The sequence below is a fragment of the Psammomys obesus genome, unplaced genomic scaffold (genome assembly GCF_907164565.1).
Source record: "Psammomys obesus unplaced genomic scaffold, mPsaObe1.curated_primary_1811, whole genome shotgun sequence".
Lineage (NCBI taxonomy): Eukaryota > Metazoa > Chordata > Mammalia > Rodentia > Muridae > Psammomys > Psammomys obesus.
The window spans coordinates 2,118,094-2,139,940 of record NW_026591086.1 but is presented as its reverse complement, the minus strand read 5'-3'; the positions used below and the strand labels follow the sequence as shown (position 1 = coordinate 2,139,940).

At 44.2% G+C, this 21,847-nt stretch overlaps 1 protein-coding gene and 1 long non-coding RNA gene across 2 annotated transcripts in view; one reads left to right on the top strand and one right to left on the bottom strand.

Moving 5' to 3' along the window:
- Nucleotides 1-13,768, bottom strand: part of Pinx1 (PIN2 (TERF1) interacting telomerase inhibitor 1) — a 59,397-nt gene extending 45,629 nt beyond the window's left edge. Inside the window, exons 1-5 of the mRNA XM_055610012.1 lie at nt 13,648-13,768; nt 10,804-10,913; nt 8,888-8,980; nt 7,145-7,223; nt 4,478-4,570 (exon numbers count right to left, since the gene is read on the bottom strand). Of these exons, the coding sequence (XP_055465987.1) occupies nt 4,478-4,570; nt 7,145-7,223; nt 8,888-8,980; nt 10,804-10,913; nt 13,648-13,666 (394 nt within the window). The 5' untranslated portion in view covers nt 13,667-13,768. The remainder of the gene's footprint in view (nt 1-4,477; nt 4,571-7,144; nt 7,224-8,887; nt 8,981-10,803; nt 10,914-13,647) is intronic.
- A 98-nt stretch (nt 13,769-13,866) lies between these two features.
- LOC129679014 (uncharacterized) lies at nt 13,867-21,454 on the top strand. The gene is made up of 3 exons (XR_008720462.1): nt 13,867-14,015; nt 15,014-17,040; nt 17,116-21,454. It is a non-coding gene; the product is annotated as an uncharacterized LOC129679014 (long non-coding RNA).
- The last annotated feature ends 393 nt before the right edge of the window (nt 21,455-21,847 follow it).

The following is a 21,847-nucleotide window of genomic DNA, read 5'->3' as shown; positions in this document are numbered from 1 at the left end:
GCTCAATGGTCTTGGTTTTCTGCAGCAAACTGACTTGACAAAGTAATGTCATGACCCAGAAGGTTCTGGTTCACTGATCAGCACCGGGGCATTCAAATATAACACTGCTCAGTGACTCCATGAAATTGAAAAAACAAAACACCCTTCAATTTGATGCAAAACCAGGTGCCAGAACCAGTTTCAGAGGCAGTGGTACTGGAATAGATGGTACAGTTGGTACAACCTGTTCCTGAGGGATGAGATGGTTCCCAGTGTTGTTTTCCTCCCACCAGAGGCCAATGCTAGCACCCCAGATTCAAAAGAACCCCTATTCAATAAATCTAAGGAGAATACATGTGAGAACTGAGTGATGCTCATTACAAACAGTAGCACAGGACATACAACCAGAGAGGTAGCACAGACAACCTCTGGTTGCAGCAGTGAGAAGTGGACAGCTTCATGGGAGGTAGAGATCTATCCTCAGCTGTCACCAGTGCAACCCATTTCCTAATGCAAAGTGCATTCACTGTGGTAAGTATCTCAGAAAAGAGAGTCAGCTTAACTTGGTTCAGAATGAGCATCAGAAACCAAGCATGATGATGCACGCTGTAATCCAAGCACTCCATAAGCAGAGGCAAGAGGATCTGCTGTTCTAACCCAGTGTGTCAGACAGTGAAAGGAACCCCAACTCAAAAACAAACAGGAACCCTCAAACCAAAGAACACTGTCCCTTAACCCAGACCCTAAAAAGAGGAGCTATCCCAAAAGAAACATAAATTCATACCTCTTTTATAACAATTTCACTAAAAGCAAAAGATTAGAAACAAAAACAAAAACTATGGGGCCACAATTCACAATTAGTATGTGAAAAAATAAAGACACTGAGATTCAAAACAAGTGTCAGATTCAAAGGGAAGCTGTCAAGCCAGTAGCCAATAATGTTCAATGGAGGTGCTAGGATTTCTAGAGTTTCTTGGGTCAGAAAGTTCTATCCTCTAGCAAAGTTCACTTAAATAAATGTAGAAACCAGGGCTGTACAGGACTTGCTCTGGATTTAATCTGAAAAACAAGAACACAGAAAAGAAATGAGAGTCAGAGTCCATTAGAGAAGAAACCTACAAGTGAATTAAATGGAAAGATGGGTGTGATCTTGAAATTAGCAGTCAACTAATGGTCTTGATTCAATAATTTATGTATGCCATAAAATCATGGTCACCCCTGGCTAAAATACACATAATACAAGTTAAGTTTAAAAACACAGTAGCTTCAGTTCTGAACTATGGTAAAATCACAACAAAGGCTGCTGACAAACTTAGCTCTCTGACAAAATGGCAAACAGAGAAACTGAAGAAGGCAGAAAATAAACACCATCTATCTAATTGTGGCTGTTCTTGCTCAGCTACAACTGCATCTGGAGAATCAGGAAAAAAGGCTTCCAGGAGCTAACCAGACATAAGGAAAGCCATTCGAGGCTGGGTATAGGATTTCACTGAGGAATGCTGCACTGAGGACAGCCTTGCCTGTCTGGCTATCAATCATGGTGATCAGGTTTTCCAGATAATCACGGATACTGAGAGGAAGAGTGTGACTCCCAGAGTCAACAAATGCCAACTGCACCCTCCAGTCTAGCATCTGGGAAGCAAAGGGACTATAACACAGATATAAGATCAATGAGGTATAGCTATAGCCCTAGCCCTAAAGAAGTGTTGAATTAGTAAATACATTTGTAAAATTAAAAAAAAAAAGAAAAAAAAAAAGGTTTATCTGGCTTCCTTCAAAATACATGTACATGATTCAAGTTAAGAAGAATAAACTAAATATAAAAGCAATGCCCCTTAGGGGTCATATTGTGGGAGGAGCTTGATTTTAAACAAACATAGATGACAGTAGCTTAAAATTATATAACTGATTATTTCAAATCAAAACCATCAAGTAGAAGCTATAAAAAGAAGTAAATTATACATCAGGACTTAAGTGATGTAGTTGGAATTTAGGTAGTAGCAGATATTATGGAATCATTTGCTCCGCTAGTTGTTCTGTAATTTTTATTTGAGACAGGATCTTACTATATAACCCTACAGTTCCTGGCTAGCCTGGAACTCACTATGTAGATGAGGCTGGCCTTGGATGCAAAGATCTGCATGCCTCTCCCCAGTGCTGGGAATAAAGGTGCTTGACACCACAATGGCTGGCCCTTGCTCTGGGAAGGTCTTCAGAAGGCTCTATAGAATACCACCTACATTTTATTTTTCTGGACCACATAGGGGCTTACAATGTGATTCATCCTCACTTAGCAAAGGGAATTAGGTACTTTCATTGTGAACATTAAAGTCCCTATTTCCACAAGGCTGGGAATGTATAAGTTCCATAAGAAGGTCCATGTCTCATAAACCACAGAGCCTAGCTAAGCTTCATGACAACTTGCAAATACCTCCTCTGTTACAGAAGAGGAAATGGTGTTTGAAGGAAGAAAAATGGTTCAGAATGTGTCTGGGAAAGCACCAGCCAGAAGCCAGTTTCCTCTGACCCAGACAGGCTCCTTTAGGACAACCTCACAGTTCATGAATATCATTCACACTGAGAGATAAGACCAAGTAAAAAGAAACAGCTTTTAGGAAATTAAAAACAAAACAAAACTGTAACTCCAAGTTTTACTGGATGATGCAGATGGTGGTTGTCTGCTGTTTCCTGTACTACCTGGATTTCCACTTCTTTTTCCTCTTCCTTTCCTATTCCCAGCCTTTGGGTCTTCTATTTCCTGACACCTCCTTTCCCTCTAGCACAATACACCTCCAGCTCTTTCTTCTCTGTACACCAAGGCCTACTTTTTTCATGAGGAAGGCTGATAAGTATGCAAACCTCACTGCGAGAGAGAAAGAAGATAGAACACATCAAGCAGTTTGGCAGGGTCCCCGGCAAGGGAGTGGCTGAACTAGATAGAAAGAGAAGGCAGACACGGCCAGTATCCAACAGATTAAAGCAGCTTAGAGAGCTTTATCCTAAGTTTAGCAAATGCTTCAGATGAAATCAGGCATGCAGTCAGGCACTAAAGGACCATCACGAGACTACGTATATCAGAGGGAAGGGGAAAGGCTGCATGTCATCCAAATGTGACTTCCATTTGTGTGCTCTGCAATACCCTTCTGCAGTGTTTCTAGTCTTCCTATAGTGTGAAAGGAAGAAAGAAGTGCTGTTTAAGGGACTGGGGACTAAGAAGTTACCATTCCTCATCTCCAAAGGTCTAGAAGAAGCAAAGTAGTTTTCTGTCTGATAATAATAGGTTATTGTGTGATGGAGATAAGTCCTGGTTAGAAACCTTATGAGCTTCCAGAAAAAGGGTTTGCCTGTAAAAAAGAAAGGGATAGGATACAGGAGCCCTTCAAACAACACATGGGGAAGGAAGGAAACACCTTACTTCCTCCCACAGAACTTGGAATTCACTCTGTTTCTAAACCCCAGGCTCTGCCATGCCTTTCGCTTTTTCCAGTTCTACGTTTTGGGGTCCTGGCCCTGAGGGAGAGCTACTATCAATAGTTTTCAGTCAGACTTTGTCCCCCACTGCTACTCAGACAGGTTGTGGGAGTTAAGCAACCACCAGCATGACGAGACCAAGGCAGAAAGATAAGGTTTTCCTGGTACAAAGACAGAGACAGACATCCAATTTCCCAAAGAACAATCAAACAGTGACCAACTGTAACCATTACACCTAGCATACATGAAGTACAGCATGTGGCAGAGAGTTTGTGGCCATTCTACAGAAACATTTGAGATTTGTTTAGAACAGGCAAAGGCTTCTCATCTATACACGACTGCCACCTAATGGCTACAGAGAATAGCTGCACCTACAAATGAATGACATGGGGAAGGTGGAAGGTGGCCTAGAACGGTGGTGATGGCACTGCAGCTTTTGCTGCCCAATTTCCAACCACTGCCATTTATCAACACCACCCTGGCCACGGCCATGGGATGCCTATAGTGATACTCCATGAGATGGAGAGCTTGTGGAAACAATTACAAGGGCCGCTTTGGGTCTATGAGTCATTATAGTGTAGATTTTGATATAATTAATGCTCCAAATGCCAAATATCAGGAACTATCCTCTATGACCATGAAGCCCTGAAAAAAGGGTAAAAGCTGGAAAAATGAAGAACAGCAAATTAAAATGATTTTTCTGATGTAGCTACGTAGGACTCCCATTTCCTCTAAACAGAACGCTGACTTCCGTTCTCAGCCCACACAGAAACTAGCCAGTCTGACGCCTCCCCTGGACTGCTCTTGGCACCACTACACCACAATCGGCACCTTAGTAAGATCGCTGGCAAGTCAGCATGGGGAACTTTCTACCACACTGTGCCCTTGCCACCCAGGGTGGTGGCCCAGACCTCCCTATTCAGAACTGCAAACGAGCAGCCAGAGCTGCAGTGCTCAACAAGATCCCAGTGCCTCAGGAGACCCAGGGCCAACATACACTCTCCAACAAGTGAACACCCACTCTCACCTTTTGTGAATTTCATATAATGAACCCGGTTTTTGGAGATTCTGGATTTTTCTTCAAGGCTAAAAGATTTCTTTTCTTTGTTATCTGAGGAATCTTTAAAAAGAAGAAAAACATTAAGCATCATGTAACTCATTCTATTCATGGAAGCTGTTACTTAGACAAGCTTTTATAGGGGTGTCATCACTTATTATTGAACTGTTACCAAAGGATTGTTTTGTTTTTATAAGTGTAGATGAGGGAAAGCCTGATCTCTAGCCTATAACACCCTTAAAGAAGGGAAATGAAAATGTATGTCTTCATACCAAAATCTACACATGAATATTCATGGCCAGCAATACAGTACTTAAGTAACCCAAAAGTCTTTCAAAATGGCTGAGCTTACTCTGACAGAGCCTGATACTGGAATATCACTTAATCACCTGCAGTAAAGGGTGATAGGTGGATTACAATATGGCCACCGAGCCACCTAAGATGTGACTAGTGTACCTAGTAATTTCAAAACAGAGCATGAAGCAGAGCGGGCTCAGCACCCCACTTCCCATCCCAAAATACTTACAATAACGAGTGTTAAAATATCAGAAGATTAATAGGAGGTCACTACGGCTGGAGAAAGTGTCATTAAGATGCTAATGTGAAGCTGTCAGGGCTTGCTTAAGTGAGAAAAGCCAGAAGAGCTTTTCCTGTGTGTACATGCACCCGTGGGTGCAGGCGGGGTTACAACCTTGCTCACGCAGATGTCTGCATGGATGTGTGTGAAAGTGTGCACATGTGTGGGGAGGCCAGGGGTGGATGCTGGGTGTCTTTCTCCATCTTGCTACACTTCACTGACCGCCACCTCTCTAGCCCCTGCCCTCTTCTGTCTGTGTAACACGGGCTGGCTATGAACTGACGACTGACATGAGGCGAATGCTGAACTCCTGATCCTCCTACCTCTTCTTCCCAAGTGCTAGGAAAAACACACTACCACACCCAAGTGTGTGAAACAACAGAACTTTTAAAAATAAAGTTTAAGAGAGCACTCTGATTCTTATGCTCAACAAGAGGACAACACAAAAGGTCTGCTTAGTGAGAAAGCAAATGGTTTGAGTTTACTAAAGGAGCTTAACAACAGACAAGAATGCTAGGTTCCTATATTGTCTACCATTGAATACAAGCAATACATGATTGTAATAAAAAACAAAAAAACAAACTTGTGTGGATGAAGACACTGCATTAAAAAAAAAAATGGCACAGCAGGAAGACAACCTGTTAGCTCTCCAGGTCTGTGCTGGGAACAGGCTTTCCCTAAAACGAATTTTCTGAAGGCCACCTTCCAGTCCAGGTAGCACTGGAGCCACAGACAAACTTCTCTAAATGCATGATCAAGCTTGCAGAGCTACTGGCCCCCTCTAGTGGTCTGGACAGGAATTATCTACAGGTTGGTAGCTGCATGAAGCTTTGGCATCATTTAAAATACTACCTGGTTTGGGCACCACAGAAAACAAAACCCATGCAGACTAACCCTGGAGGAGGAGGAAGAAAGCCAGTTGTTATTTGTGAAGTCAATCAGAGGCCTCCTGACAAGCAGTTCAGTTCCATGGGTCCTTCAGAACACCCACTGTCTGCCCTTGCCTAGACACTCCAGGAAGGGCTGTTGCAGTATCCCTGCCAGCCTTAGCCATCAGTGTGGGACAAGGGAGGGCCTGTCCTGAGTGAGAGAGTCCCAAACTGAAATGGCACCTCTCACCTAGAAAACAGTGATCACAACACCATCAGACTGAGGAAAATGGAACTTTCAAGATATCCACTGCAAATCTCAAAACCAGGCCACTGCTTCTCTAGCCACACAACCCATCCCAGGTCTCCCTTCTTTGTGGGATCTTTGTGGTAATTCTGTGGCCTGAAAGTCAGGAACACTCTCTGAGGGACCAAGCACTAACAGTAACAATGCCAAGCTCAGTACAAACAGTTTTCCCTGATTAGGAACTAATCAAGTGTGGGCAACTCTGAAGAAAGGATCCCAGGTTCAGAGGTCCATGAGGACACTGGTGGCAAAGGCATCTCATGCCTGAGTCATGTCCTAGTCATGACACTTAGATGTTACAAGTACTTACTAAGGTGGAATTTCTGGTGGAAGGCTGTATCTGTCACTCTTTAGCTAACTTTCATTTCAGTCTTCACATAGCATTACTTGCATATGCTGTATTTTATTTACTTTAAGTCTACCAGACTCAAGTAAAGCTTATAATTCTTTTCATTACAACATGTGTGTATCATATAGATATATTTAAAACCTGCACAGTTGAAGAATTATAAAGTGAGCTCCTTCATCCAGGGTTAGACCACCAGCATTACCAGTATCTAGAAGCATCCATGTGTCCCTTAATACACCCCAGTTTCCTTCCAGAAAGTGAGTACTCTTTGCTGTGGGACACAGCTGTCTATGCTGCAAGACATTTAGCCACGGTTCTAGCATTACCAGATACCAGTAACATGCCCACAGTTATGACAATTGAAAATGTCTCTAGAATCAGCAAGATGGATCAGGGAGCCACAGCTCATTCAGTGCCAGGACCATTAATTTAAACATAAAAAGAACTGAGTATCGCTTCCATCACCGACTCAGGTGAAAGGCCTGCAGCAGAAGTGAGATTCTGATGGGAGCAGCGGCAGTGCTGGTGTCCTCACCGGCTGTTTCCTGACCGTGGCAAGTGTTGAGTGCCGCCAAAAGCTGGTTGAAGTCATCCTGGTGAGCAATCCAGTTGTCCTGGAAGCACCAAAGAGTATGAGAGGCAAACCCGAAGCTTACTATACTGCTGATATAGACAGATAACAGAAATAGGAAATTGTACATGCTTCATTAACATTTTATTTAATAAATTTAACTGGATTCACAAAATAGTATAAACTTGAAATGAGATTTAAGTAGATCCACATCAAAGGGGGAGCATCTTGGGCAAAGCTCAGTATTGGAGTCACTGTTGAGCATGTGTAAGGCCCAGGTTTGACTCCCAGCACCAAGAAGTCAACAAAATAAACATATATATTTAGAGGATGCTGCTTGGTAGCTCAAACCTGTGTTTCAAATGGAGATGACTCACCAACAGCTAAGTCAGAGCAAAAACAAAGCAATGGGCAATATCTGCTAAGTCTCACACTAGAGCAATATAAAAATTAGTGTTTTCTCACACAGAGAGACTATTGGGGGCTGGAGATATGACTCAGCAGATAAGAGCACTGGCTGCTCTTACAGAGGACACAGGTTCAATCCCTAGCATCCGCACCGTGGCTCACATCTGTCTGCAACTCCAGTCCCAGGTGATCCCACACCCTCTTCTGGCACCTATGGGTACTGCAAGCATGTGGTACTGACACATATGCACAGGTAAAATACCCATACACATAAATTAAGCCTTGGAGGTGGGGGCACACACTATGCACATACTAAAGACAAGAGCACTGACAGCATAGTCCTCTTTGCTCAATAGAACTTGGACCATTCTGCTGAATTCTAACTTCTTACGTCAGCAGCAACTTTACAGAACTCTGTGGAAGGAGACCCTAAGTCTTCGAGTCGGTAAGATTCATTTGTAAGGTGTTCACTAATAAAGACTTCCAAACAATATGATCCAGTGGGCAGCAGGGTTCTGAGCACAAATTTGCCCCATATACTTTACACAAGCATTTGTTATTAAGAAAGCTTAAGAGTTAAGGTGTACACACAGGTGTACAGAACACAATGCTTCTCCTAAGAACATAAATACAGCATCTTTTGTGTTTCTCAAAACAGCATTCACAGTCAACAGAAAGGAAGCTCTTTCTTTTGTGGCTAAAATTTTAGCTGTTATTCCAGAAGACTTTAGCTGTTCCAGTAAAAGACAGCCTTACTCTAAGCAATTCAATATACATAAAGTATGTCTCCCAGTTTTTAACGGGATTCTGTTAGCTACAGGAGTTCAGGAGCAAAGCTTCAAGGGCTGACTCTGAGTGAAAACAAACAGTTGGTGCTGAACCGTCTGGCAGCCGCTGACTCGCAAGCGCAGTCTGTTCAATGCAGAGGACATGTAAGTAGGTGTGGAACCCCAAGTGTCAGGGACAAGACAGCTTCCTTACACCACCTCCCACTCTCAAAGTCGCCCACACTAATGAGACAAACGCGGATGCGGATGCAGGGAAAGAGAAAATTGGTTCTGTCCTGAAATGACCAAGTCTCTCTAGGCCATAACTAAGTAAAGGAGCCAGGAGGACAAGGTGAGGTGGTGGATGCTTGTCACAGGAAGAGGACCAGCTAAGCCATGTGCTCTTGTGTCTTTCTTCACCCAAAGCAGGTACCATACTCTTGACTGAAAACTACCCCATCTACTTGTACGAATTCCAAAATTTATGTTGACACACTCAATACTGCAAAAAAGACACCAAGAAGCTGCTCACTTCGTTATTGTTTGTAGCTCCAAGTCCAAGGTGGTTATTTTTAACTTTAACTTTAATATGTTCTGTGGCTCCTTGTTCCTGAGCCCCCAAGCCCTGTGGAGATTAAACAGAAAGAAATGAAATGCAGATCTATCAGCTATAAAAAGAAATTGTCTTTCCTCACCATCTATTTCAAAGGACAGACAAGAGCAGCAGTTCTTGACCTGCGAGTTGTGACCCCTCGGGGGGGGGGGGGTGTCAAATAACCATTTCAAGGGTTGCATATCGGATATACTGCATAGCAGATATTTCCATCATGATTCATAAGAGTAGCAAAATTAGTTATGAATAAGCAATGAAAATAATGTTGTGGTGGTGGGGGCTGTATGTGTTAAAGGGTCACAGCAGCAGGAAGGTTGAGAACCACTGATCCAGTGGGCTCTGGATGATAATGTCTGCAGCACCAAGAATGTACTCTTAAACGTGAATGCTGATTTTTGAACCCATGAACCAACAGGGTCCATGAAGACACTGTGTAGAGCACACATCTTGTGCACGTTCGAGAGCAGGGCACAGCCAGTGGCAAAAGCCCATAGAGCATGTGGAGCACATGGCTGTCTCTGTTACGTAATACTGCACCATGACACGAAGAAAGAAGGTGGAGGAGCACTCCAGGTCCCAGGCCTCACTTAGTTCTTACTCCTAAGGTCATAAGTCATACCAACAGTAAGTGCTGAAAGAATGTGAGAAAGACCTTGATGGGCCAGAGGACCTGAAGACCTCTAGGGAGGCTTCAACTAGGTGAATGGGAAGAGAATCCAAAAAACAGGGGCTAACCCTCACAGGACCTTGAAAGTTCGAGCAAAGAGGTAAATTTTAATCCTTGGGAACATTCTTCAGCAAGAGAGCAATATGAGCTGAAGTTCAGTTTGAAAGGCCCCTCTGGCTGTTGTGAAATGGACAGAGGTAGGAAAAAAAGGGAAATGGGAGGCAGCACTGTTTAACAGCAGAAACAGACAGCACCAGTTTTGAAAATCAGGAAAAATTGGAAAGAAGAAGATCTGAGGGGCCAGAGGTTTATAATAAAAACAATCTTGAGATGGCCACTCAAATGTCACAGCTAGGAGGTGCAATCCAATGCCCCAGATGACCTGAGCGGAGTATGTAAAGTGGCTTCACAGTGACCCTTTACCACAGTTCCTCAGATTGTGGTGATCCCCACCACAAAATTATTTTGTTGCTACTTTATAACTATAATTTTGCTACTGTTATGAATCATAATATAAATATTTGTGTTTACTGATCTTAGATGACCCCTGTGAAAGGGTCATTTGATCCCAAAGGGGTTTCGACCTACAGGTGGAGAACCACTGGTCTAGACCAAAATGATGGTTGTGATTTAGAGGTGGTTGATGAGATAAAGAATAAGGCAAGGAAAAAGGCAGTAATGCTACTACAACAGAGTTCAAAAGCCACTGATCAGAACACTGCTAAAGGGTAAGGTAATTTAAGGATACCATACGTCCACTGGATTCGAACACAAGAACCCTGCAACCCTGACAGAAGCAGATGCATAGTTTCACAGCAGAAGCTCCACTGTAGGTAGGAATGAGCAGAACAGAAGAGATTCAAGAAAGCTTGTGTCTACTACAAAGGAAAATTAAATTCTACTCTTGGAAAACTCTGAAGCTTAAGAATGATTTCATGTGTAATGAATTAAAGATAACTAAGAAAGATACTAGTCACAGCAGTTTAACTGATAGATCAGAGGACCTAGCATTTATGTTCAAGTCTAATTTTACCACCTGGTCACAACTTACTTCTCTAAAATCAATCACTAATCTAAAACACAGCATTCTCCCGGACTCTGACAGGAATGTCTTCTGACTCCTCGTCCCCTGGCATGGTGGAGACACTTTACACTTTTGACTCAATACCTTTCCTTTAGACCACCCCATCTTCTCAAGCATCCTCTGGCCAAACTTGGAGTCATCATTACTCCACGCAGTATTTCTGGGATCCACAGTCCATTTCTGCTTCCGCCGACCTGCAAATGGAAAGGTATCATCAGCGGCCCGTCTTCACCTGGAAGAGCACATGCAAATCAGCACATGCTTCATACAACAGGACACACTGAGTGTCCACGGGGCTAACAGACAGAACCTTTCCCCTGGTATTCCGAGTAACCACACATTTCTGACATATAAACTGGCCTTGTAAAATTCAAAGTAAACTATTCTCTCCAAGAGACAAAGCAAAATAAATGCCTGATAGACTATTTGAGCATTCCCTGTCCAGTCACCAGCAGTAGCCAAGGCCCCTCTTGCCAACACCTTCACAGCAGCAGGTATAGTCACTATGGCGCTCACTGCTGCCTGTTTTAGGCCAAATACTACACACATATTAGATTCAATGTTCACAGTCTCTCAAAGAAGGGAGCTATTATCTTTTACCTTCCAAATAAAAAAACCTGGATCTAGAAGAATAAAATATGCCTAATGTCCCCAAGTAAAACACAAACCTTTTATACAAACCAAGGTCCTACAGATTTCAAAACTTACTATTTGAAGCACTAGTAAGACAGAGACTCATGTAGTAGCCAGCCTAGCCTTAAATTTGTTTTGAAGCTGAGGATGACCTTGAACTTCTGATCCTAATGCCCCTGCCTCCCAAGTACTGGCACTATGGGTGTGTACTATCCTGCCCAGATCAACTTACAGTCTTAATTCACAATACACAAGTTATTATGATCTTAGAGAGAGACAACAGTACATCATGATTAACAGAATGGTACCTCCCTTTTCATGAAGTACCATAATGTATTCATTTAGCCTCCAGAATAATCTGTGATATTTCACATTCCACTGCACTCTGGTATTTATACCCATCTTTCCTGGATCCTGTTACTCTATATCCCTTAAGTGTCATAGTCAATCCTTCATCCTTAGCTTCATTGCAAGGAGGAAGATAAAAAGCACTTAGTCTATAGCTGACACCTGATAAAAATGTATGAATATATGAAGAAATGAGAAAGGAGAAGCAATGAAGAAAGAAAGAAATAAATAGCTGAAAGAAGGAAACAGCATTGGGTGTCATAGAAGTTTGAAATTAATAAAAATAACCGACCACTAAGAACTCAAGTTTATCAATGCAGTTTTATTGTTTGTTTGTCTGAGACAGTCTAGCTGTGTAGCCTAGAGTGGCCTAGAGTTGACGGCAATCCTCTGGAGATTATGGATATGAGCCACCATACATGGTTTCACTGTTACAAATTGGAGGGAAAACTATGGCAGAAAAAGAACCCATTAGGTCAACAGAACAAGAGTCTGAATCCCTAAAGTTGTGGCCAAGGAAGGAATCTGAATGTCAGTACTGCTCCACCAAACCGCATTTATCTAAGCACACTATGATCAACACCTCCTAACTGAAAAATAACACAGCCTCTAGTCAGAGGGGCTCACTGTGCTGCACGTGAAACAATGGGCATCCGTACCTATACAGACCTCAGAAAAACCAAGAAACCCTTTATAAGCATGCAGGCAGGAACAGAGCAAAACAAAACCCACCACAAAACAAACTGAGCTGGACCCTGAGTCGCAGTGATATACGCCTGGGGGAAAAAAGCTGACCCAAAACCTTGTTCCACCTAGCTCAACAACCTGGTATATACTCAGCACAACACTGTCTTGCTCATGAACACGACCATGACAGCATGATAACCAGTATTCTGCATGTCAGATCCATGTCTGCAGAATGCCTGCCAGGGGCCACTGACTAAGACTTGTAAGGAGCCCACCTTTCCAACAAGAAATGCATCCCTGTTACATTCTTACGTAAGATGCGCTGCCATGCTACATATGGAACTGGCTGCCAGGCCAATTGTTCTTCCCCATTGTTCTTCCCCGTATACCACTGACACTCCAAACTATATTCATGCAGTCACCTCACTAAAATTTTTAAGCCTGGATGAGGCAGAGACTAGTTCAATTTGATGGAAGAAGTAGAGACCAGCTGACCTATCTGAAAGGGGCTCAAAGCAACTGATCTACCTAGCAAGGACACTCTCCAGTCCAAACTGTTGAGCTGCCTGCAGGATGTGCAGGGTGCTCCACTAACACACGCTCCGTTCTAAAACGCCATAATGACACCTTTTAAAACTACACAACTTCCAGGAAAAGTTAAAAAGCCCATCTTCAAGACCATCGCACGACTGCCAACTGGTGGCAAGAATCCATAGCTACATGTCTCATTTAGAAGCCTCTGGGAAGGGGAATTAGCGGACTTCAGAGTAGTGGTAAGTGTTAAAAGGCAAAGAGGCAGTGTCGCCTCTAACCAGGGCTACCTCGCCCAGTTTAGAACGGTTCATCAGCCTGCACTCCCACCAGGGGCTAATCAGTGTCTGACACTTGTGATCCTTCTGCTTTTCTTCTCTGGGTCCAATACATCCTGGAAAGTCGGATTTCAGGGCCTGAAGCGATGTTACGGGACCTGTCTTTTTGGAACCCAAAACACTTGTTTTGAGCCCGTAGAAGTAAAAGAATCCGCCCAGGTGGCCACGACGGCCAGCGCAAGGGACAGTCTGAGTTCCGGTGTCCTGAATCTCGGAATGCACGCCTACGCGTGCGCAAGCGACGCGACCCTCTTGTACCAGGAACAGAGTCTGAGGGACTTTGCTGTTTTATCCTTCGCAGGCCCGGCAGTTACTGCCGCCCCCACTCGGCTCCGGACACCCGCGCCCCCGTCATCCCATCACCCGCTCGTTCGGCTCGTCCGACACTCACGCTCCGCCAGCATCGACATTGTCGCAAGTCTGCCAAGCACAGCTTCTAGCCCGGTGCCCAGTGATTACGAGGAGTCTGAAGTGAGGTTAAGGTAGATGCCGGCTAGGCGAGCACGCCGGGCGGAAGGCTGCAATGGGGCGCAGGCTACTGACGTCACCATGTGCGACTTGCTACGGACCGCGTAAAGACGAGGGGCGGGACTGCCTTGCTGGACTGGCAGATTTACCGTAGGCTAGGGCAGAGCTTGTGGGACTCAAGCACTTTACAGTTTAACTCTGGAAGGGGGTATGCAAGCAACCTTAGAGCTGTTCGTGGTTCTGTGAACCATGCGGACCCTTAAAGAGCTGGAGAGACGGCTGAAGAGTAAGGTATTGGCATTATGGAACGGGGCCCACGTTCCTCACGCTGTACCTCTGCCCAGTGTGGATGCTAAGAGAGGACGGAGGGAGGGAGAGAAGGCAGAGGCATCTAGCCGACAAAGTCAAACGGAACACTGTTTTTGTGCTCAGTGGCGGAGAAATGTTAACTCTTCCATGGTCTTTGCTTGTGACAGACTTAAATCCCCCCTTTCCCAATTCCATTGCTCAGTTTGCCATACCTGGCGTTTGCTGAATGCATCCTGTCACATTCTGACCCGCCCTCTTTTTGCTGCCCTTTCGCCTCCAGATGTGTGACCTCAGCTATTCCCCAAGCTTTCCCTATGATTTCCTCCACGCCCCCCCCCCCCCCTTTTTTTTTTTTTTGTCAAGGCTTCAGCCTCCAGTCTAGACCTTAACTTTTCTCACACCTTCTTTGTGGGCATGCCTTCAGCACGGGCCAGTGCCCTGTCCTTCTCAGGGGCTCTTCTTCCTTGTTTTGTCTTTTCAGGAAGGTCACATCCACTTTTCATCAGACCCAGCAAGGTTCCATGTAGACCCCATTGCAGTCAGTGCAGCACTTTTAAGATCCATTGTGCTGATGAAACAAAGTGGTGTTATCTGATGGCTGTGCTGGGGAAGAGCTCAGGACTGGGAGTCGACAGACCTGAGAATCAGGCGCGACTGTCACTTCTTTGATGAGAGTGATAGTACCGAGCCAAGAAGGATCTTGTGCTTGAATATGAATTATAAACACGAAGAGGCAGTAAATATCGATCATGGTGTGACTGTGAGGCTGGGTATGACCAAATCACCCCCCTTAGAACACCTTGGGCTGTGACCCAAATTCTTTCCAGCTCGCCTTTTCCCTGGGCCAGGGTTCCTGATCTGTATCACCAAGCCCAAAACCAGGTAAATGGTGGGATTTAAAGCAGGAGGGCACACGGAAGCATTTCCTCACACAGAGAGGATACAGGCTTTGATGTATGGCTTCTCACCCCTCTCTTTAGGGCCTTTACAGGAAGCGGAGGACTTGCCAATGAAGAGCATTTCCAGTGAGAGTTCTTGGATCACAGCATCAGCTACATTTGGAAGCCTTTGTGTTCTGTTTGAAAACATGTTTAGGGAGCACTGTAAACTTCTATTGGCCATTTACTCCAGTTTTTGAAAAATTTGAGGAGCAAGTTTGGAGAGAACAGAGAAGAAAGTATGCAATTAATGCAGGTCTGGAGTCTTAAGCAAGTTGATCAGGACATCACAGGGAACTTGCTTCTGTCATGATTTTGCCTAGAGCAGAAACTATAGTCTTACTGATTAAAAAAAAAAAAGTAAGCTGATAAATTTTCACTGTAGAAATAAGGGGCAACTGGGAAAGTTCCTGAGATTATCTGTGTGAAGTTTAGCGTGCATTATAAAAATATTCTGTAGCTATAAGAGCAAAATTCCTGCTCTCAGCTAAATCCTGATCGATTCTCCAGGAAGAGAGCATGTTGCCATGATTCATTTGTGCCTTACATAGTCATTCCTCTTCCATTATTAATGTTGGTTGATGGGCATCAGAGCTCATCCATGTGTAGCTTGAACTAGACCTGAACAAGGGGTTGCTATATGCTTTCCTCTAACTAGCCTTAGAGTACTGTTCCCAGGGAGGAAGACCTTGCTGAGTGGAATTCCTAAATCAAGGTGATTTTTCAGACATCAGAGGTAAAAAGTAAAGATGTCACACTTCAAAACAGGAAAAGAAAGATGAATGGAAGGGGAGGGCAGAAATAGGAATGGCTCAGTTGCTACTTGTCTTGTCATCAGAAAAGTATGCTCATACTTGCCTCTTCACTGTGCAAGATGGTCAGAGGCTGGGAAAGCTCTGTGACCTCCTAGGGGTGAGGGGCAGGCAGTTTACCCTGGCAAGTGCAGAAGTTGCTGGCAATAGTCCCTCCCACAACCTCAACTGGCAAAGTCAAAAAAGTTCAAATTTCTCTTATACACCAGAGAGAAAAGCAGGCCCACTATAATGAGATTAATTTATGTGCTGAACCCTCCCCCCCACTCCCCACTCCAAGGAAGTGGCATGAGGAGGTGGGACCTTTGGTGGGTTTAGGATCATGAAGGAGGAGCCTCCTGATGGGATTAACACCTTTTGGAAAGAGAACCAGCTTTCCTCCTCTCTCACATGCTCTGAGAATATAGCACACCACAACAGCATCTGGTAACCAGGAATCAGCCCTCACAGAAACCAGAATTGCCAGCCATTTGACTTTAGACTCAGCTTATTTATAAGCTGCTTTAAGTTTTTTTGTTACAGCAGCTCAATTGGCCCAAATAGACAAAATTACACATTGGCACGGAGTAATAATCTTAAATTCCAGACCCATATGTTGAAAGAGCATATGGGAGACCCAGGGAAGGGTCTCCCATAATTCCTTTGATGCAAGTATTTAGGCGGGCGAATACACTCATACTTGTAGGAAGAATTTTAGTTGAAGAACACCAGCACAAGCCTCCTACATCTCTTTCAGAACCCGGCCCTTCTTTAAACAGCTGGAAACTTATAAGACCAAAATTTCCATCACTTCACAAGAATTTTAAAAAAGGTATCTAGGGATGAGTGTATCAGAGGGAATTCCTGTGTTTTTCCTGGTGCACGTGTCTTCAAATTTCCCCCCTCTATAGGACTGATACTTATATTATTGGCAACTGATTCATTTCTATAATACTGACTTGGAACCTTGGAACAATCTAGTCATCAGCCCCCTGTACCAGGGTCACATGTTTTTGGAAGAAAAGATTGAAGATGGGTAGGAGATTCAAAAGCAAAGGCAGGTTCTTTCTTTCAGTGTTGCTCCTGGAAAAGAAAGATAGGATATGAGGGAAGGGGAGCACAGGAGGATATAAGGGCAGGTCCAGAACTGGCTCAGTAGTTAAGAACAATTGTTGCTCCTGCACAGGACCCACGTTCAATTCCCAGCGCTCATGTAAGGTTGTTCACAATTGCCTGTAACTCCGGCTTCAGAGACTCCAGCACCCTCTCCTGACTTCTGTAAGCATTTGCACTCAAATTCACGTACCGCCCCCTTAATTTAATAAAAATAAAGTTGTTTTTTTTTTTTTAAAGGTTATACATGTGGGAAGTTGTGGGGGCCTGAGGAAATAGGACATCAAGGGACATGGACCAATTGTTGAGACTTATGTACCTTCCTCAGAGTCCTGGACTCCTGAATCGGATCAAAGCCTCTTTCTGCACCTCTTTCCGTCACTTGCTCACTCTCACTCTTCTCCATGGAGTCCCTTGCACCAAGGAGGACATTGATGTGGATTTCTCTGAAATCATATGTTTCCCACTTTCTCTGCAAACTGCACAGTTTGAAAATGAACTATGTCCATACAAGCAAGGGAGAGAAGAGGATTATGTCCATAATTCCTGTTGCCACCTGTTTGCTGCATATGCTTTAAAAACTGTTGCAACCCTATGGACATGTCTCTCCTCTTACCCCTGTCCTGCCTCTTTGCTTATTCTACCCATCTTCAGTCCACCTTTCAGCAAATCACCTATTACATTTTGTGTTTTCCCTAACGTCAGAATGAAATGTGAGATTCGGGATTGGGAGATGGCTCTGTGGGCAAAGTATTTGCCTTGGAAGTTTGAGGATCTGAGTTCAGATCTCCAGAACCACATAAAAAAGGTGGGTGTAGTTGCTCATGCTTGTAATCCATCCATAACAAGATGGAAGGTGGAGACAGCCAGATCGCTAGAGTTTTCTAGCCACTCGCTTAGCACAGTTGGTGAGGTTCTGTATCAGTGATAGACTCTCCCTCAAACAAAAGGCAGAAAGCACCAGAGGCACAACACACTGAGGTTGTCATCTGAGGAACAGCCAAGGTTATTCTCCCAGAGTCAGTAGATATGGGCATGCGTACACCCCCCCCCCATACACACACACACATACACACACACACAAATGGGGCTGGAGTGAGAGGGCCATTGTGGTCTTGGCTTGCCTTGCCAGTGGGAAGGGACATACAATGTAGAGTAGGGATCAACATTGTCCAGCAGGCCACCACTTACCTCCATTCTTCTTTTCCTTGCTTCACCATGTCTCTTCTCGCAGACGTACCAGTTGGCTGCTTCCAAGCAGAGCCCAGAAGCCTTTGGTGCAGGGGAGGTCTCCCTCTGCTCACACTGAGGCCAGTGAACACTCATTTTTCTCCACCCCAGGAATGCTTATCCCACCCCAACTATACATAAAGGAAAAGGCACACACACATGTTATTAAAATGAACTGTTTATATTATCTCAGTTGAGTCAATACATTATAATGTATTAAAATGGAAAGGTACAAAATTGAAATAAATACTTTCTGATTCATGTATAAATCTTTTTTTTTTTTGTCAAGATGACTTTTATCGTCAGTACATGTCACAATAAAACATTTAAAATGACACCAAAACAATCTTTGAAATCATGGTGCATGGAGGAAAAAAGTAAAGAAAACAATTGTTGGCTTGTTTTGGCATGAGACCTTGATACAATTTGGGTTCCCCAAAACCACGTGAAGGGTGATAAAATAGAAATGCTCAAAACTGACTTAAAAAAATAAACAGGCTTTACAAAAACCCTCTTTTTTTTTTTTTTTCTGAACCCAGCCACTTCTCTACACGGTCTGCACTTACAGTAGATACATTCATTATTGTCCAAGGGAAGACAGCCGCTGCCTTACACTTAAAGAGCTTGGTGGAGAGGCTGAAGGGATACGCTGCAGCTGAAGGTGAGTAGAATGTTCCAGAGAACAGAAAAGTCTAGATGGTCTTCAGGAACAGCACTGAGCATGATGGGATGAAGGGTCTCTGGGTGAGAGGTGGAGGTGGAGGACAGGGAGGAGTCCAGTTCTGAAGCAGTGGAGACCGAAAGATGGAATAGGGTTGGCGGTGGCCGCCGTGGGCAATGGGGATCTCTCAGCCTAAGCAGTCCTGGGTTTGTCCTCAGCCTGGAACACTGCTCTGTCAGTGAGATGTGGGCCCTGGACTTTGGAGAGGGAGTGTGATCTCCTTTCAGGCACAGCAGCATGGGGGAGACAGGCAGGCTTCCAAGGGATGCCATGGGAGGGACTTCTCGCCTGGTTCTGACTGTTTGGTGGGTGGTCATTAAGGCAATAAGGATTTTAGCAAACTAGAAGTTAAGGGCAGCTAAATTTAGCCAGATCAAAGGTAAACAAAAGGTGAGAAGGGGGCCCTTTCTCTTCAGCTACTTTCCCCAAGCTCAGCAAGCTTCAGCTCCTGGAGCACAGATTTACAGTACACAATAGCAGAGGGCTTGCCCTTTGGGAGGCTCCACGGAAAGAAGGCTCATCCAAAACTTGGGGCAACTGTCCAGACTGCTTCCTGTGGTCACTTTCTGGTGAGTGGCAGGTGGAAGCACCAAGGTTTATGCCAAAGTTAGGTCAAGACCCCAGCTCTCACCTTGCTGGTCTATCTCAGTGGTCTTGAACGCCATGCATCCTGGAAAACCAGGCTAGATGCTCGCCTGCACCATAGGACCTCCACTCAGCTGGAGAGTGGGCACCCTCCCCTGAGCAGATGCAAGGCTATCTATAAGGGCTGTGCAACTATGGGGTCCCACATGGCCTCTGGGGAGCGGACAAAAGCTCTCGTGACTTGAATCTACTCAGAAAGGGACATGCAGAAGATAAAGGAGAGCAGAACTATTTTCTTTCTCTATGCTCCAGACAAAGGAGATGAACCTACAATGCTATGGGAGGGGTGACCTCCAAGAGCTATCTGTTTTTCTGGGCTAACCTCTGGTAAGAAGCTGGGTGGTCTGACTGATAAGGCTCTGTAGTAGGAAAGGGGATCTGGGACAGTTTCTGACAAAATGTACAACTACCTACCCTTGCATACTAACCAAGTATGACCTGGATAAAGCAGATAGAACTCTCCCATCCTCCAGCATGAGACAGCAGGCCAGAAAAAGGCTCTTTATGGGATGCCTGGAGCCTGCAGGTATAGCAGCTTGGAGATGCTAGACTCAAATTATTTGGGAGCCCCTAACGGACCTTGGTGGAGATGAGACACTTGCAGGAGAAAAATACTGTAATGACCAGCTATTTGGGACTAGATCCATGTCTGGTCCCTCTGTGGTGGATGCTGTCTTATTTGGACCCTAAGAAAAGTGAGCAACAGGACTGCAAGAATTTTAGTAATAAGCCAGTGACAAAAACATGTGGCAAGCATGCTGTGGGGGATATGGACAAAACAAGATTGGCAGCAAGTTTAGTGACCAAGCTAAAGAAGACAGGTGGATGACTTCCTTGACTAGTCCTTCTTTAGCTCATGATTAAACCTGTCTTCTAAGTGATACACAGTACAAAACAAATCCTCTTTCCTTTCAAAGCCACTTGGGAAGGGGCTATAGAGGAAAAACTAGAATACAGCCATTGTTCTACAGCCACCAGGACAGGGCAGTCACCGTCATAGTTTTTAACCAGTGCCTGTTCTCCAGCTCTGCTCTTACCACACTGAGAAGCAGGCAACACTCTTCAGAACGTCTGCCAGCGAGCCATAGGAACATAGTATTCATGGCAAGACCCTTGTTGCTTTGCTAGCCTTGCAGGCATCCTTCTGAGGAGCCATCTTGGGGGTAGGGGTGGGGCAGCAACTCTGGGCTGGAGTGTTACTGTGCACAGTATGCTTGCTCACCAGCCCTGCCTATTCTTGGAAGAGTTTAAGAATACAGGAACAAAAGATCTACTCTAACAGTTCAGAAAGCAAATTGTAACAGACAGAATGGAAGGCTTTCTATGAATGCAGAGAGTGTACATACACAAAGATGACAAAAGCTTACAATAACCCTGATGGGATATAGGGAGGAGTCATTTTTAGGATAGGGAGATTGTGAAAGAATGTTTACAAATTTGATTGTTTCCTAGTTTTTTTTTTAAGAGAAATAATGGTAATTGTCATATCAATATCAATCATATTAATTTCAGGGCTTATGGTCCTAATTTTGAGTGGTGGCAGCTCCTTTTCTCGATGGAACAAGTTGGATATGTGGCTTACTGGCCATATAGATTCACCTTTCTCTCACAGGGCCATAAGAGGCCATAGAATTCAAGGAAGAATCTTTAACCTTAACATTTGACTCACACTTTGCAGGGGCTTGGGGCACATCTCAGAGAACAAGTACCAAAGATGTCTGGGGTCATTTCTGGGCCTCTGGCTAAGGCACAGGCATCTATTCAGCTCACTGGGGGTGGGAGGAAGACTCGGGGATAGGAAGTGGCCTCTTGGAAGCAGGCTTTAAAGGGCTAAGGCAGCAGTTCTTTGAAGGTATAAAACCCTTTAAAAATCTCCAACTCAGGAATTTGATCTCTTTCAAGAAACAGCCCCCAGTCTAACTGGAATCAAAAACATTTCTCTATGCAGTATAAAAAGCAAACAAAAACAAAACAAAACAAAACAAAAAGACTTTTTTAAGACCTGGAGGCTGGGGCCAAAGAGGCATGGCCCTTATCCATGATGATACAGTAAAAATCAAGGTGCCTCAGCAGTGAACTATGTTCCAAAAATTCACACAAAAGCACATTCTAGATGAGATCTTTGTAAGCTTTAGGGACAAATCTCAAGGGTCCCCAGAGCAAAAAATAAATAAAAAATAAAAAATGGCCACATAAGAATGGGGCTGCCAAGCTCCTTGAAAGAGGAAAGCAAGGAGGTAAAATGACACCCATGGAAGTCCTTGAAACTTCCATTTTGCATGATGGAAATACTTAATGGCTTCCGGTGGCTCCGGGGAGATAAAAGCTGATGGAGAGAGTTGCAATAAAGAAACAGGGAAATTTTAAAGTAAACAT